This window comes from Geotrypetes seraphini, chromosome 1, assembly GCF_902459505.1.
Source record: "Geotrypetes seraphini chromosome 1, aGeoSer1.1, whole genome shotgun sequence".
Taxonomy (NCBI): domain Eukaryota; kingdom Metazoa; phylum Chordata; class Amphibia; order Gymnophiona; family Dermophiidae; genus Geotrypetes; species Geotrypetes seraphini.
In genome coordinates, this window is record NC_047084.1 from 77,050,985 (window position 1) to 77,069,634 (window position 18,650).

The window sequence follows — 18,650 nt, forward strand, 5'->3', positions numbered from 1 at the left end:
TTTTTCACACAGTCAAAAATTACAAAGACTAGGAGACACTCAATGAAACTGCAGGGAAATACTTTTAAAACCAATAGGAGGAAATATTTTTTCACTCAGAGAATAGTTAAGATCTGGAACACGTTGCCAGAGGTTGTGGCAAAAGCGGATAGGGTAGCTGCTTTTACGAAAGGTTTGGACAAATTCCTGGAGAATAAGTACATAGTTTGTTATTAAGACACGGGGGAAGCCTCTGCTTGCCCTGGATCGGTAGCATGGAATATTGCTACTCCTTGGGTTTTGGCCAGGTACTAGTGATCTGGATTGGCCACCGTGAGAACGGGCTACTGGACTTGATGGACCACTGGTCTGACCCAGTAAGGCTATTCTTATGTTCTTAGTTTTCAGCATCCCTTATTTGCATCTGTAGCACATCTTTGCTGAAACATGTTCCAAATAATTTCCTGAGAACATGAGAATTGCCATACTGGGACAGACTGAAGGTTCATCAAGCCAACCCAGGTCCCAAGCACCTAGCTAGATCCCAAGTAACAAAACAGATTCTATGCTGCTTATCCTAGGAATAAGCAAAAAAATTTCCCAAAGCCATCTCAATAATGGCCTATGGACTTCTTTTAAGAAATTTGCCAAACCTTTTTTAAACTCCGCTAAACTAACTGATTTCACCACATTTTCCGACAACAAATTACAGAGTTTAATTACACATTGTCTGAAGAAATATTTTTTCCGGTTTTTAAAATCTACTACTTAGTAGCTTTATCGCATGTCTCCAAGTTACCGTATATACTCAAATATAAACCGATCTGAAAATAAACCAAGGTAACCTCCCCCCCCCCCCCGACAAAAGGAGGACCCCCTCCTCCCTTCCCTAGTATCCTGTCTGCTGGATTTGTAGCCAGACGGACAGCCAATCCACCCCCCTTCCCAGACCCACCGCAGGCCTGCAGAAACTGCCCTGGTGGTCCAATGGAGCAGGGAACCAGAGCTGCCATCAATTCCTCCCTCCTGGTGACTGTGCAACTATCCCTTCCCTCCTGGTCCCTCTGTAAGGTCTATCTTAGGTCCCTAGTGGTCAAGCAGTGAGGCAGAGCAGGAGCGATCCTTTTAGACTTCTGACCGGCAGTCTCAATAGTGAAAAAATGACTTGTCGTGAGACCCCATGCAAACTTCATGAGGGATTGATGGTAGCTCCGGCTCCCTGCACCACTGGACCACCAGGGCGCCTACAGTGGATGCGGGATGGGGTTCGCTCGAATATAAACAAAGACCCCCATTTTTGGGCCCAACAATTCTGGTTTATATTCAAGTATATACAGTAATCCTTCAGTCCAATTAGACAGTCGTTATTCAGCCAAATTATTTTTTTGCTTTCTGAACAAAAAAAATGCTAATTTCGTGAAGTAGAAATCAGTATATTAGAAAAATATCCAAGAGGACTTTTCCCAGATACAAAAGAAAAACAAACTAATAAGAAAAGGGAACATTCTGTTCATCCTATGTGTAAGAGCACAAACCTGACCAAAATTTTCCTCATCGATACAGAACATGAGATCCAGTTCCGTTGGGTCATTTTCCAGGATCCATTTTAAAGAATTGTAGTATTCACTATCCTGCAATAGAAATTTTATATCAATACAAAATATAATGAGAATATACTGCCCAAATTAAAAACAACCAAAATATTTTAAAATTGCTTCTTTCTTCCAGCTACAATCCATAAATTGAAATCAACAATAATTAGATGCTTGAAGTATTTAAATAGTAGTAAACATAGAAACTGGAAAAAATGGTTATGCATCTTTATAAATGTAAAACGCTGATTTTAACATGTGTTAATCATGATACATGTACATTTGAGGCCAATTAGATCTGGCCCAAAATTTATATTCACCCGAAAATGCTGGTGCAGTTTTGGTTGAAACAAAAAAAAAAAACAACTTTGTGCTATATCCCTATAATGTGCTCCCCCCTCTCCTTCCCCAAACAGAAATATCCCTCCCCCCATCCCTACCTTACAAGCCCTGATAGTCTACTGGCCTAGTTGTTGCAGAAACAATTCCTGGTCACTCCTGCCAATACCATCTCCACTGTCAAAATGGCTGCCATGATTTCCAGTGGCAGTCTTATAAGCCATCTTGACAGCAGAGATGGTATGGGCAGGAGCTACTGTAGATCACTCTTGCCCCAACTATGTTATTAGACTACCACAGCTACTAAGATAGGCCTGGAAGAAGGTCTCTGGGTGAGGAACTTAGTGGCTAAATTTGGTTTTGGCTGAAACTAGGGGGGTGAATTTCAGCATTAGATATGATTTCAACTGAAACTAAAAATATGTCTTCAGTTACCCTCTAATGTACACAAATAGAAAATGTAGATCAGACATTAATATGCATATACCATAGCATGCACAGATGTAAAGGGGGTGTAATGGACAGGGTTTTGGCATGTCTTGAAAGTATATGAATAACCTATATTTGTATAATACATATAAGCTTCAAAAATATTCACTGTTAGCATTTACACCAGCACATTGTCACAAACAACTGCTTGTTTGAACCTGGAGTTTGGAGAATATTTGGAGGTGTTCAAAACCAAGTATTTATTTTCCATTATTTATTCTCCATTTTCCTCATCTGCCTTTTTGTGTACCTGTAGCTAGATTTCATTATTCTTTGTTCCCCCTTCCCCAGTCTTCAGTATCCAGTCTCCCTCTTATTCTCTATCTCTGTTTCTCATTTCTTCCCCAGCCTCCTATTCCCCTTCATTTTCATCTGTTTCTAGCCCCCTATTGCCACATTTCTTCCCCAGCTTCACATACTAAACTATTCAAAGTTGTTAAAACGCATGCAGATTGTGAAAAATTGCAGGCAGACCTTAGGAAATTGGAAGACTGGGTGTCCAAATGGCAGATGAAATTTAATGTGGACAAATGCAAAGTGATGCACATTGGGAATAACAACCCAAAACAGTTACCAGATGCTAGGGTCCACCTTGGGGGTTTGCACCCAAGAAAAAGATCTGGGTGTTATTGTAGACAATACAATGAAACATTCTGCCCAATGTGCGACAGCGGCCAAAGAAAGCAAATATGATAGAAATGATGGTTGAGGACTACCTAAATTGTTGGTGTTATTCGAGGGATTGTTGCTTTTTCCCGAGAGGCTCTATGGCACTCTTTTTGCCACCTTGACCATACTGGTTCGCGGTGCCAGATTATCAACAGGCATCGGAATAGATGGACGTTTGATGTCATCTGGGTCCACCTACAGAATGTGAAAAGGATACTGTGGTTGTGGCGCACGGCTGCAAAGGGGTGTGCCCTAAGGGGCAGGCAAGGCCCCTTGGAGCTAAGATGGAGCCAAGAAGTTGGGTGAGAGCGTCTTTGATAATACTTTTTCTGCTTTTCACTGCTCCCCATATGATATTATGGGGAAAAAGAAGGTTAAACCTAAAAGCTCGACTCCAACAACTGGCCCTTGTTGCCATCAAGCATGATGTCAGCCCCAAACAGGGATTCTGAACTATATCAGGGACATCTCTCAGTCCCTTGGATAGATATAACTCATCCTCCCCCTCCAATAGGTTCCAGTAAAATGGGTACCAAACAGATTCCCATGGTTTCTCCAGGGAATGTAGACTCACAGATGTCTTCTAAGGTAATGTTTAAAGAAATGCCAAAAATTGTATCTGTGCAAGAAGATGTTTCTGCAGAACAAAGACCCCTAGAGAACCCACAGGACATTTCCTTAAAAGACTTGTGGTTGATAAATTCCAGAGTTGAGGGGTTATTGAAATCGGTGGTCAAGCAAAATGCAGTATTTTCTCAAGAGGTTGTTCAGAAGTTTGAAAATGTAGATTCTAACTTAAAAATTTTGGATAAACAATTAATGGTGACTTAAACACAAGTTTCCACTTTGCAGAAGGTTTAATCCTCTGTGGTTAAACAGTCTCATATTATACATTCCAAACTTGAATCAATGAAACATGTAGAGAGGGACCTTGGGGTGATTGTGTCTGAGGATCTAAAGGCATCTAAACAGTGTGATAAGACAGTGGCTGTAGCCAGAGGAGTAACCAGCAGAAGAAGGGAGGTGTTGATGCCCCTGTGTAAGTCATTGATGAGGCTGCACTTGGAGTATTGTGTTCAGTTTTGGAGGCCGTATCTGGCGAAGGATATAAAAAGACTTGAAGTAATCCAGAGGAAGGCAACTAAAATGGTAAGGGATTTGAACAAAAAGTAAGAGAAGAGACTGGAAGACCTAAATATGTATACTCTGGAGGAGAGGAGGGACAGGGGAGATATGATACAGATGTTTAAATACTTGAAAGGTATTAATATAGAACCAAATCTTTTCCAGTGAAGAAAAAAATGGTAAAACTAAAGGGCATTATTTGAGGTTACAGGGAGGAAGACTTAGGAGCAATGTTCGGAAATTCTTCACGAAGAGGGTGGTAGGTGCTGGAATGCCCTCCCAAGGGAAGTGGGGGAGAGGAAAACAGTGATGGATTTCAAAAAACTGTGGGATAAAAATAGCGGATCTCTAATTAGAAAATGAAGGAAATAAATTAAAGAACTAAGGCCGGTATTGGACAGACTTGCACGGTCTGTGTCCCATATATGGTGATTCAGTGTAAGATGGGCTGGGGTGGGCATCAATGGGAACTCCACTAACTTGGAACATGAGGATGTTACTGGCCAGACTTTACAACGGGATGGTTGGCTAGGCTGGAGTGAGCTTGGATGGCAATTTCAGCATTTGGAACCTAGGTCAATACCAGACTTTACAGTCTACGGCCCAGAAATATCAAAGAAGAGACAAGTTAATTTAATCATATATTTTTTACTGGGTATAACTTACAGGCAGCCTGGATGGACCATTCGAGTCTTTATCTGTTGTTATTTGCTGGGTTACTATGTACAGTATATCGTTCCAGGAATCTGCAGTTTTTTAAATTTCCCAATGACTCATTTATCGTCAGAAATTTTACTTTGGAAATATTTTAAATAGATATTGGGATTACCAAATGCAGATACACTAATACCATGTTTTCCTGAAAATAAGATCTACCCCGAAAATAAACCCTAGCATGATTTTCGGGGTAGGTCTTAATATAAGCCCTACTCCAAAAGTAAGCCCTAGTCCTGGGAATCACCGGCAGCAGCTCTTCGACCTGCCCCCCCGACGCACAGCCGAACCCCCCAACCCTCCATCCTTCCTTCCCATCTGAACCCCGCCGACCTCGAGCGAGCCCTATATAACTTCATCCAAAGCAGTGTCAGGCCAGCAGCACTCTAAACAGGCTGCTTCGGCCTTCTCCACTGGGGAATTCACTCTGCCGTTTATCCAGATATGGCTAGGGCCATTCAATTAAGAAGGAAAGCATTCATTTTATTACAATCTAGAGTACTGGCTATAGAAGCCACTTTCTTTCTAAAATTTCCTTGCAAATGTATGTTAAAGTTTCAAGAGAAGGAATTTGTCTTTTGGGACCCTCTTCAGTTAGAACAAGTTTTGAATTTATATTTTGAGGAGTTATTAAGGTATCACCATATAATAGTGAATTAGATTAGCTAAATGTATTTCTTAATTTTCTTTTTGAGCTTAAAGTTGTAGCATCTGAAAATTTCTTATTTTTATTTTTCCATTGTATAAAAATTAGGTTGTCTTCTCATAATGTAGGCTAAATGGAAAGTGAATTTTGTGATGTTATTTATGGTTTAATTATGTAAAATGGAATCCATTCCTTACTGTTCCAAGTAAATTGTACTGAAAACTATAAATTAAAAAAAAGGGAATGGTTAACGAGACTAAGAATGTTATAATGCCTCTGTATTGCTCCATGGTACAACCGCGAGTACTGCATTCAATTCTGGTTGCTTTATCTCAACAATGATATAGCGGTACTAGAAAAGGTTCAAAGAACAGCATCCAATATGATAAAGGGGATAGAACTCCACTCGTATGAGGAAAGGTTAAAAAGGTTGGAAAAGACACGGCTAAAGGGAGATATGATTGAAGTCTACAAAATCCTGAGTGGTGTAGAACAGGTTACAAGTGGATCAATTTTTTACTCCATCAAAAATTACTAAGACTAGGGGACACTCAATGAAGTTACAGGGAGATGCTTTTAAAACCAATAGGAGAAAATATTTTTTCACACATAGTTAAGCTTTGGAACGAATTGCCAGAGGATGTAACGTAGCTAGTTTTAAAAAAGTTTTGGACAAGTCCTGGAGGAAAAGTCCATAGGCTGTTATTGAGACAGACATGGAGGAAGCCACTGTTTGCCCTGGATCAGTAGCATAGAATGTTGCTACTATTTGGTTTTTTGCCAGGTACCCGTGACCTGGATTGGCTACCATGAAGACGGAATACTGGGCTGGATGGACCACTGGTCTGACCCAGTAAGACTTTCTTATGTTCTTACTACTATTAATTATTTCTAGAGCACTACCAGATGTACGCAGCATTGAGTCACAAATGAGACAGTCCCGGCTTGAATAAGCTCACAATCTAATCAATAAAGACAAACAGGATGCGGGTTACAGTCAGTCGGAATGGTCAGAATGTCAAACTGCTGGCTACGATGGGTGAGCAGAAGGCAGAGGGGAGTAGGGTTATGAGTTGAAGGCTCTTTCAAACAGGTGGGTTTTTGGCATACTTTTCAACAAGGTAAGAGAAGGAGTGTGACACACGGGCTCCGGTAGTTTTTTCTAGGCACACGGGGAAGTAAGATGAAAGGAACAAAGTCTGGAATTTGCAGTGGAGGACAAGAGTACAGATAAAAGCAACTTTTCTGAGGAACGAAGTTCTCAGGGAGGCGTGTAAGGAGAGACATGAAAGGAAAGATACTGAGAGGCTGTAGAATGAACACATTTGTAGGCTAGTAATAGGAATTTGAACTGTATGCAAAGGCGGATAGGGAGCCAATGAAGTGATTTGATGAAAGGGGTAAAGTAAATGTAGCAAGGTTGGCAGAAGATAAATTGTGCAGCAGAGTTTTGTACAAATTGAAGGCATTTCAGAGGGAGACCTGTTAGAAGTAAATTGCAGTAATTTAAGCATGAAGTTACAAGGGTATGAACAAGGGTCCATATAGTGTGCTCCAAGAGGAAGAGGAAAATTTTGGAGATGTTTTAGAGATAGAAGGAAAAAACAAAAAACGGTGGATACAGATGTACTGGAGATAATTTATTATACACTGACATATAAAAACATGAAAATTCAAAGAAAAAAGTACAATGATAAAAAATACAGTGGTAAAAATCCAACCGGACCCTACACAGTCTGTGTTTCAGCGAACACATCTTCCTCAGGGGTCTAAAAGGAAGAAACACGGACCGTATAGGGTCCGGTTGGATTTTTACCACTGTATTTTTTATCATTGTATTTTTTTCTTTGAATTTTCATGTTTTTATATGTCAGTGTATAATAAATTATCTCCAGTACATCTGTATCCATAGTTTTTTGTTTTCATCGGTGGATTGTTTTCACTGTGGATCATTGGGTCTCCCCATTTTTCTTTGTTGTGTTAGAGATAGAAGCGCCAGGCATTAGCAGTCTGATGGATATGTATAGAAAATGAGAAGTTGGAGTTGAAGACAACTCCAAGGGGTGGTGGTGGTTGTGAATTGGATGGTATTTTTGTTGATGGTTATGTTGGCGGGAGAAGATGTGGGGGTCTATAAAATACAAATTGCTGATGGTGATGGGACTGTGGTTGACCACTAATTTATCTAATTTGTTTAGGGGGATTCTTACTTTATGCCTGTTTTTTGCTGTACAGTGGAATTTATAACTGGTTGATTTACGGTTTCTGTTGCCATTGCCAATAAACATATTTGAAAAAAAAAAAAAATAAGCAGAAGAGATGGGAATAACAGTAGTATTTCCAGAACGGTCATTCCATGTCAAGTGGTCCAGTATTGAAAATCATTCCCATTTTCTACCGCCTCCAAATTGAATTAAATTTTGTGGACGCTCCCTTTAGCCTCAAATGAAACTATGTAAACTTTTTCAGTCAGGATCTCTATTGGTTTGAGACCTAGACCTAAAAGCTGGCCATTGTAGGTCACTCTCGGAGCACTGTGCTCTGCATAATACAAAACGGCAACTTTGTCCAGCCACTACAGTTCAACAAAGCCTCAAAGAGAATTGAAATCTTGAGGATTAATACAACCCCTGGCACTATCTTTGTGTGCAAAGTTTGGAATGTAAACATTAGTTTACGTCTCCTTTTATTAGCCAGCAAAGGCGGCAAAAAAAATAAAATAAAATAAATTTAATGCATACTTTGACTCCTCATTGCTCCTGACCTGTTTTTTGATTCAAGTCATAACTGTATCAGCAGCACATGACATGCACATAAGATTTGCATTAAGAGGCTTTGTAGTCAATTGGAAGCAAATATATAATTACAAATTCTGTCTGGTCTTTGGGTGCAACTATCTCAACTGTACATCGTCCAGGTTTTTTGTTTTTTTTTTAAATATCACTTGAAAGAGTGTCTTCAAGTTCAAGTTTTTATTTATATTTGATGAATCGCTTATTCAGATTACTAAGCGATTTACAGCTTCATAAAAACAGATTTATATAAGTAAACAAAATAACTTAAAACTAACACTTATGAGACATACACGACATGTGAAGGATAGGATGGCAAAGTTACATCTTCATAATTTAAGAAGAGAGACAAAACAAGGGATGAACCAATGGGGTGGGATAATAAAAATGAACCCTAATATTTGCTTCAAAAGAAAAGAAAGTTAGAGGTTGAATGCGTCTTTAAAAAGATAACTTTTTAGAAGTTTTTTGAATTGACTGAGATCTTTTTCTTCTCTGATATATTGGGGGAGGGCGTTCCACAGTTGGGGGGCCATTACTGAAAACATATTGTGTCTTCTAGTGTCAATGATTTTTAATCAAGGGACCATTAGGAGTTTTTGGTCCGTCGATCGAAGAGACCGGGAAGTGTTGTGAGGGATAAGCATTCGGTTAATGAATTGTGGTTCTTTGAAAATTAAGGTTTTGTATGCTAGAAGTAATATTTTGAAAGTTAATACGTTGACTAATTAGGAGCCAATGGGAGTTTCATATTTGACCCGACCTTGCTTTGGCCAGAAGTTAGGTCTCAAATGCATGCATTATTCATATGCATATCCATGAAGTGGTAAAATAGGACATCTTTGGCATCCTATTGTATAATATGCAAATGAGTAAGGTGGTGTGAAATTGCATGGTGCAGCTAAGCTTGTTGGGCTTGCCATGCTAACTCAGATTATCATCAAAAAGGGCATTTAGTTGTTGGTGATTCATAGCAAGTTCAATAAAGGTTCCTAGCTGCACATCTCCAATTTTAATAAAATGTAGCGACATAGTAGCCCATGGCCAAAAACCTAACTGGCCAACTTATTAGATATTAATGTGCTTTGGTTTACAAGTCAATAGTCAAAATAATCTTATGATTCAAAATTAACATCCACAAGGCCCTGCTTGATCCTTTCATTGGCCCATTAAAAAGATACTGTGTGGGTTTCAGAGGAACATATGGTTCTTGAAGCTCCAATGACAACCTCAACAGGAAGACAATACAGCTATTCAAGACAAATTCAAAGTACGTATTGTACTCAGACTAGCTGTATGATGAGCAACATTTGAAGTGATTGTGAAGCACAATTTGTCTTTGAAATTGTTACTTTCCTCGGAAACCACAAATTTCCAATTCAGTTTCTCTCATTATTCCAGTGCCTGCCTATATCTCAAACATATTTCATCATTAAATGGAGGTTGAAACCTTGCTGTACTTTCAGGCCTATTTTACGCTGTTAGGAATAGCAGGTCAAAAACATGGCTTGGTGAATTTTATAGCAAAAAAAAAATTGTTCTTTCAAATGGTGTAAGAAAGAGATCAGAGAATATACAATTGTGATAGGTAAAAAGTTGCATACATTTTTCTCAACAATCTTAATAAAGATTTATCTCATAAAAGAAAAAATCAGTGTACCTAAAAGTTTATGGGGCAGTAACTGGCCACAATCTCTTCCAGTTCCTAAAATCACAGCCCTATTGTGCCGTTTTGTTCAGGAGCTATGTTGTGTCAAATATTTGCCTATGCATTTTATGACAAACTTTAAAGAAAACAACAACTTTTATTTAGAAAAAGTATAGAAACAGAATGACAAATGTAAAAAACTTTACATATCAAAGAACCCCCTACCACAAAAACCAGCAGTGAACAGTATACTAAAAGAGAATCTGTAAGCAAGAGATAGGGAAAAACAGCCCTTCCCCACCTCACCCCCTCTCGCTTCTGGGAAAAGGCAAACGGAAAAAAAAAAAAGGCAATACTGAAAGAAAATTATGATACACTGCGCCACAATAAATAAGCATCCTAACACTTATGAAAGCTAACACCCTTATTGAAAAGCTTATTGAAAAAACACCCTTGTTGAAAAGCTGTCAATTTAGACATTAAGCAAATACAGTCCAGCTTAACCAGCACAGTATTCAGAGGAAGATGTAGATTGCTTCCACCAATGTGCTAAAGTCAACTTGGCCACCACAAAAACATAGGTAGCAAATCTGTGTACTGGTGTAGGCATCCAGGGGGGTGTTGATGAAGACAAAAGGTACGAAGAATCCAAAAGAGTTCAAAATTGTAAAATCTCAGTCCAAAAGAGTGGACCGTTGGATACTCCCACCAAATATGAAAAAAGGTCCCTCTAGCAGTACAGAATCTCCCACAAAGTTCAGCGCTATGGGAGAATATTTTGTGCAGACGAAGTGGGGTAAGATACCATTGCTAAAAAAAATTTTTAAAACTATTTTCCATCAAAGAAGCAGAGATAGAAACCTTAAACAGATGGGTAACGATCTGAGTCCAATATTGTGTGGTATATTGATGACCCAAGTATCGCTTCCACCGAGCTGTTTATAAAAGTATAGGAGTTTGATGAACTAACAGAGCCTGATATAATTTGCTTATTGCCCCTCTGCCAGTGCCCATTCACAGGGCCTTTTTCATCAACTGGACCACTTAACATGGCATGGCCAAGAAACAGAAAATGGAGGGAGCGAAGCGGAGGGTTTGGGAGAAAAGAGGTGCAGCTCAGTCTTGGCAGCAATGTCAGACAAACAGTAGGAGACTTTTTCCTGGATTTTTGGTGAAATCTCAGGAATAGAAAGGTAGATCTGGGAATCATCAGCATATAGGTGATACTGGAAGCCATGGGAGGAGACTAGGGCAAGGTGTAGAGAGCGAAGAGAAGAGGTCTTAAGACAGAACCATGAGGTACACCAACTGCTAGCAGAGGCATCCACCAAAGCCTACACTGAAGGCGTGATGGGATTGGTAGGAGGTAAACCAGGAGAGGACAGATTCGTGGAATCTAAGCAAAGACAGTGTATCAAGGAATCCACTGCAGCAAACACATTCTTCCCTTTTGCAGCTGGGATGCTCCTGCTCTTTTTTGAAACACAAGAGAAAGCATTTCCTGTTGCTCATGAGAAACAGGAAGCACCTTGTTTATGCTTTAAACCTTCTGGGTAGCCTGATGAAGAGGAGATGCTCAGATGCAGTAGGAAAGAACATGTTCTGGCTACAGTGGAAGGGTGATCCGGTGAGGCAGGCTTTTGGCACCTCTAGGCCTGGGCGTCCTCAGCCAGTGCCTCAATGGTTCGCCCTTTAAGCCAACCCTGCTTAAAATCTCTCTTCTCACTCCACATAAAGTGGCAGTACATGCACAAGTGAGGTAGGCAATACTCTCAAAGCTCATTTCCAAGAGCTAAAGTTTCTGTAACTTTTGAGATAGAATGTAAAAAACAACTTTCCTTAAACAGCAGAGGGAGATAGATCAAGTTAAGACAGAGCACAGTAAGCAGGTAAGCAAAACTGGACAAACTGAACAGACAATGCGATCCCTGTCTTCCAAGAGTGCTCTAAGTAGTGGTAACCTAGTAATGGGTTTTATATCCCATCCTCAAAGACGGGCCATGACTGCTACCACATCTGAGCACCTTTTCTGTGGCTCAATATAATATTAAATATATAATAATATAATATATTTAAAAACTGGACCCCTTTCATGCAACTTTGTGAATGCTACCACTGGATGGTGTGATTTAGTGCAACCAGAAGCCTCTTCTGTAAGCCCAGTTTAATGTGTTGTCAGGAGACGACACACCGTGTTATTTTAAAATGCATGCAACCATACACCATGAATGTAAAAGATCAATTTATAAAATTATAGATATCCTCAACTATACGTAAGATATAAAATTTATATTTGGCCAGTATAAACAAACGAGACTTCTGAATGATTACAACAGTACATACTAATAACCTATAGAGGGGATAGTTTTACTTGTTTATTAGGTACTCAGCTCCAGCAGGCAAACAGCTATGCCTTGTGAACCATTAATGCAAACTCATTTTTATTTAGTCAATATTCTAGCCCATCCTCCCAAAAGAGCCCAGAATTACAAGTTCACATACAAGCCGACATACAGAATAGCAGATTAAAAAAAGATGAACAGCAACAGTAAGATAATTCCTATGTACTGCTTGGAGGACTGAATACATGTTTTGGGGACAGATCACCATTTGCTAGCAGATTTCCATCTTCCTTTTAATTCACAGACAAGGTGCCAAGCAGCACTGCCTTTCACCGTGCTCCCGCTCTCTTCTGAAGAGATCAATTCTATGGGCAGCCGTGTCAGTATTTTGCCAATGTGGATCAAAAGCCCACGGTAGGGAAGATCGCGAGGACTCTATGGGGCTCATAATCAAAAGAGAAAAACGTCCAAAAACTGGCCTAAGTCGGCATATGGACGAACATTTCTCAAAAATGTCCAAGTGCCGATAATAAAACCGGGTTTTGGACGTATTTATAAACGACCTAGGCCTTCATAGTGCCGCTCAACGTCCAAAGCTAAACGGGTTGTTTCGGGAGGCGTGTCGAGGGTGGGAGTTGGGCGGGACGTGGGCCGGCTTAGACTTAGTTGTACAGCATGTATAATCGAAAGTTTAACAACAGAGTCTGGACGGAACTTGGACGTTGTGACTTAGACCATCTAAAACATGGTCTAAGTCACAAAAACCCACCTAAACTCACCAGATAAGCACTTCAAACAATTAACACAGACACAAACATACTACCCCAGTGATCGCCAACCCCCCCCCCACCCCCATAAAAATTTTATTCACGACTTTAAATTTCAGCCCCCAGACAATCATCACCTGGCCGCCTGGCATAGGAAAGCCTAGTCATCCAGCACAGAGGCGGCTTAAGTCGTCATGGGGGTGGATTAGGGACCCATAGAGAGGAGGTCCCATGCCCATAAGCCCCTGTAATCACTGCATTGATACTTAAACATGTACACCCCCAAAACCCTTTTTGACTGGCATATAAGTGGCTCCTGAAGCCATAAGGGCAATTAGGGTGGTAGATGAGTGGGTCTAGGGGATGCTGAAGGTGGCTTGAGGGGCTAACCGTCACCTATAAGGGAGCTGTAGTGAGGAGAAGCCTTGGCACCCTTTTTGTGAAGTTCACAGCAGTACCCTGTAAGGTATCCCACTATTTAGGTGGCATGTCTGGGTGTTCAATCCATCACTTTGCAGACCCCTCCCATGTCCAACAGGGCTTGTTCTAGGCGTTTTGGACTTGGACGGAAAGTTGGATGGAAATGTGGTATAAAGATGGACGATTTAGCGGCTTGGACGATCAGATCGGCAGGATGTATAATTAGATGATTTTCAAAAGTTAAAAAAAAGTTGGACGTCTCTTTCGAAAATGTGTCTTAGGCTCTTATTAACTTTGGACAACTTGCGAGATAGACGTAAACAGACTTAGACGTCTCTTTCGATTATGCCCCTCCACATATCTACGGGAGGCTAATTTTATAACAGATCCACCTATGTGAAGACCACGTCGCTGCCTATTTTGGCTAATGATGTTAATAATCTGAGATTGGGGTTATATACTTTTATAAAATTGAGATTACACATCTATTCATATGTAAATGTCATCAAGCTATGCTGTCAATGTTCAGTCTTGTATAGTAGTCTACTGATTTTGAAAACTGTACCGAGATGTTTGATAGGGATTTGCATGCACTAAACCTGATTATTGCACAAAAATGTCCATGTACTAACTTAGTGCAGAATATGTCCACTCTCTACCCTCGACCCAGTGCCCACATCCCGAAGTTACTGTGGGTGCCTCAGTGCACCCCACAATAAGCCTTTTTTTTCTGGGGTAAGAACTCATTGGTGCTTAATGCACCTTTGTAAAAGGGCTCCTAAGATAGTACAGGTCTCCTTCCATATTCACGGTTTTGGGATTCGCAAATTTGGTTATTCGTGAGTCTCCAAACAAGCAGCCACCCTCCCACCTCCACAACTTATTTTTGAAGCACTGGTGGTGTAGCGGGGCAGGACTGACTTCCTACACTCCTGCCCTGTGCAGATCTGCACAGGGCAGGAGACCGAAAGTTCTGCTTCAGTCTCACGTAGGAAAATTGCTCCTGCCCCGCTTCACCACCAGGGCTTCAAAAGGTAAGGTGTAGAGGAGTCCAGGAGGTGGGAGGGAGGGAGTTAGGGTGGGGCCCTATTTGAATCTGAAGGAAGAGGTGCAACATCTTTATATATTTTTTGTCCATAAAACTTTCATAATATAAGTGCCAGCTTCACTGAAAAGGCTATTAAAATATCAATAACACTTAAAGTGTTTACCTACCACTGACTCCATATCTTTTAGAGTTATTTGCTTCCCTAACATCATCTTGTAAAAGGGTCGGATAAAAAAACCTACAAAAAAAAGGCAGAAGAAAAATTAGATTTTGTTTGCAGCACAATTTTACAATGGGAATATAAAACTTCCAAATGGAAAAGGTGAAAGAGCCCTGTTCCATGAAGGCAGTCTACAGCATGGAATGAGGGAAGCAGCAGAACAGGCTCTGAGCAGTCTGTGCTTTAACTAACAACAAGTTTGTTAATTAGATCAGAAAAAGTGCCCTATTACTCTCGGATTTGCAGAGGCACAAAAACATCTAAGAAACTGCAGGCAGAGAGATTTTGATTAGCAATCGTTCTTTTTGATGCTCTCTTCTGTAGTCTTAGGCAGATTTTGAATTTATTCATGCACAAAGCCTTTTTAAATGTTTCTGGACATCCTCTGTGGACACGAGGAGGCGAGAAGAGGGAAAGGGATTAAGACTTGTATACCACCTTTTTGTAGTTTTACAACCACATTCAAAGCGGTTTGCAAACAGGTACTTCAAGCATTTTCCCTGTCTGTCCCGTTGGGCTCACAATCTATCTAATGTACCTGGGGCAGTGGAGGATTAAAGACCAAATGAACTAAAGCCAGTGATCATTGCTAAACCTGTTTTAACAGCTTTAGAGATGATTGCATTTGCCAACCCGATGCAGAAAACCGCCTGGTTTTATGCACGATTGCTCATTCCCCGACCATGCAAATAAGCTCATTAATATTAAAATGCATTGCTTTTAATGATCCAAAAAAAGCGACTGGTTGAGACCAGTTGCTTACCTGCCTAACCTTTCTTTTTTTTTTTTTTTTAATGGGCCCAGATGCTGTGCCCCTTTAGAAGAAAAAAAAAAAAGCACCCCCGTGGCAGCAAAAACAGTAGGAGGAATGCCCACTTTCTGCTGCCATGCCAACCCCATCTCCCTCGCGCAAGAAAAAATGGCAGAAGGCATGCCCACTCCCTCCTGCCATGGCAACTCCTTCCCTCCTCCGCGGCAGTAAAACGGCAGGAGGGATGCCAACTCCCTCGCTAGGAACCCCTCTCAAAACATCCCCTCCCCCCAAGAAAAGGCAGGAGGGATGCCCATTCCCTCCTGCCATCATGTATCGGGAAATAACCAGGTATATATATATATATATATATATATATATAAAAAACACAGCAGATTTACCACATACAAATTAAACAATTTTGCTGAAGTTTTTTGAACAGGGTAAAAAATGGCTCCAAAAAGAAACCTTTTCACGGTCCTTTGGAAATAAACATAAAATAACTGAAGAGAAAAGTGCAGTGCAGACTGGGCTGAAGTAATTGCATGACAAGATAATCTATAGTTATATGTGGTATATAAATTTTTAAATAAATAATTTATTTGTTTTTGTGTTATAAGATAGTATACCCTCTGAAAATATAAAGTCATTGTAAAAATGAACAGCTTTAATAACTTACCATCCAATAATTTGCCATGAAAAACTGCTAGACCTGCAATCCTTCCAATAAACGTGAAATAGGAAAGGTGATCTTCATTGCAAAGACCCGAATTGGGATTAATCTGCAAGGTATAGTTGTCCCTTTTTTTTTCAAAAGAGAAAAAAACCCCCCCATTAATGAATGTCAGATATCAAGGAAAAGCCCCAGGCTGTAAATTCAAGGTGTCTTTACTCTCCAGCTTGAGAACATGTTTCAGGCCTAGGGATGCCATTGACCATCCTGAAAAGGGTGATGGGCTCACGTTGTGCATTTACATTGTCAGGGGAGCCAGCATCCTGGGATCATCCATAACTTATTATAAGAAATCAGAGTGAGTCGGCGTCACTGCTTGCTTTGATGCATCCGCTGCAGCATATTGCCACTTTTCACCATAAACTTTTACAAGATTTGCTGGTGCATAAGAAAACTTCTTACACAAGTGGGCACTTGCACTCAGGCTGGAAAATAGAGATTCTGACACAGAAATCGTCCATCAACATGCACTTTAACTTCAATGTTTGCTTCTTTTTATTGCTGCGGTTTCTGTTCTCAGAATGCAAAATACCCATCTATAAAAACACAAGGGACTGACCTACTAAGTCATGCAAAAAGGCACAGATTCTCTTTACAGTACCGGGTTTTTTAGGCACCAGTAGGCGCCCAAACTCGGTAAACACCACCATTGAAACAATGTTTTAAACTGAGTTTCAAGGCGCCTAAAAAGTCTGCGCCGGAATCGTGCCTCCACTGTGGGCGTGGCTAATGCCGGAAGTTCTAACTCATCTATCTTAGCTATGCTCTACACTTGTACATATAGTAAATAACACAGTTATCTAGAACGCTACAATAATTCTTTATAGTAGCAGAGCGCAGGAGTATGGTACACCTTCTACTGCAGTGTCTCAAACTTTCGAGCCAGGGCACACTAAAGGTAGTGACCACAGCTCGAGGGACACGGAAGTGCGCAGACGTCTCCGTGATGGCATTACGCCGACATCCACACATGCGCAGAAGCCCTCCAGACAGGCCCTGAAATGCCAGTAGGGAGTGCCATCAGGGTAGTCTAACAGATATCAACTGAGTACCTCCAACCACAGACCTCGCAAGCTCCACCCTAGACCCACCCAAGCTCTTCCCCAGATCCTTTACTAATTGTAACGCAAATTTTTCCATTCATTTTTCAGATACACACACAATATACACAGCAGATATAAATTCTCAAAACTGACACATTTCAATCACTATATTGAAAATAAAATCATTTTCCCTATCTTTGTTCTCTGGTGACTTTATTTTTCTGTTTTCAATTATGTTTCCAGGGCCTTCTTATCCATTGACTGGTTTTCTCTCCTTCTTACTTTCTGCCCTTCAGCCATCTTTGGCATTAACTTAACATTCAATGTTTTCATTTTTCAGCTTTCTTCCCAAAATCTACTTTTCAATCTCTCTCTCCTTCCCTCCCCCGCTCCAGTAGTCCTACATCTCTATCCTTCCTTTCCCTCCCTTCCAATCTGGCATCTCTTGCCTCTCCTTCCCATTCCCTGGTCTGGTATCTCCCTTCCTTTAGTCATCTCCCCCCCACTCCCAGTGTAACATTTCTCTCTCCCCTCCTTGTTTCTGCCCCCTGCAGTCCATCTCCCTTCCCTTCCTAATTCTAGACCCCCTCCCAGTCCAACATTTTTCTGTCCTTTCCACCAGTCCAACATTTCTTTCTCTTCTTCCTGAATGCTTCTCCTCCTCCAGTCCTCCTTACCCTCCCCTAACCAACATCTCTCTCTCTCCCTACATGAGTCCAACTTTTCATTCTGCCCTCTCCCCCTTCCCCCTGAGTGTGACATTTCTCCTTCCCTCCTTTCTCTCTCCTTCTCAAAAGCAATTTACCTGGGTAAAAGAGCTGTCAAAAACTGGCCACCTTTAACTTGGCTGAACAATTGTACAGCATTCCATCCATGTTTTATGCCGATTTAAGAAAACCAAACAAACACATGTGTACATTTCCATTTCAAATGAATGTGTTCTGTTCTGACAATTGCTCCTGGAATGTACTGGCAAAGTATTCCATAATTAATGGTATGTGTGTGTATGTAAAAGGGATGGAATTTGTATACTGTTTTTTTTTTCTGTGTAGTTTACACAATCAGAGCAGTTTACATATTTTAGACAGGTACTTATTTTGTACCCAGGACAATAAAGTGTTAAGTGACTTGCCCAGAGTCACAAGGAGCTGCAGTGAGAATCCAACTCACAACCCCCAGGTTAGGGTTACCAGAGGTCTGGATTTCCCAGGACATGGCCTCCTTTTGAGGACATGTCCGGGGGTACGGACAGCTTTTCAAAACCCAGCACTTTGTCTGGGTTTTGAAAAGCTGTGTCGGGCAGAGAGGAAGTTCGCGCATGCACGGACTTCCT

General features: G+C 40.7%; 1 protein-coding gene across 13 annotated transcripts in view; it reads right to left on the minus strand.

The window, feature by feature from the left end:
- Positions 1 to 18,650, minus strand: part of NEDD4L (NEDD4 like E3 ubiquitin protein ligase) — a 656,466-nt gene that overhangs the window by 57,572 nt on the left and 580,244 nt on the right. For all 13 annotated transcript variants that reach the window (XM_033933707.1, XM_033933724.1, XM_033933698.1 and 10 more), the window contains 3 exons: positions 16,221 to 16,342; positions 14,738 to 14,808; positions 1,515 to 1,610 (listed from right to left, as the gene is read on the minus strand). In XM_033933707.1, the coding sequence (XP_033789598.1) occupies positions 1,515 to 1,610; positions 14,738 to 14,808; positions 16,221 to 16,342 (289 nt within the window). The remainder of the gene's footprint in view (positions 1 to 1,514; positions 1,611 to 14,737; positions 14,809 to 16,220; positions 16,343 to 18,650) is intronic.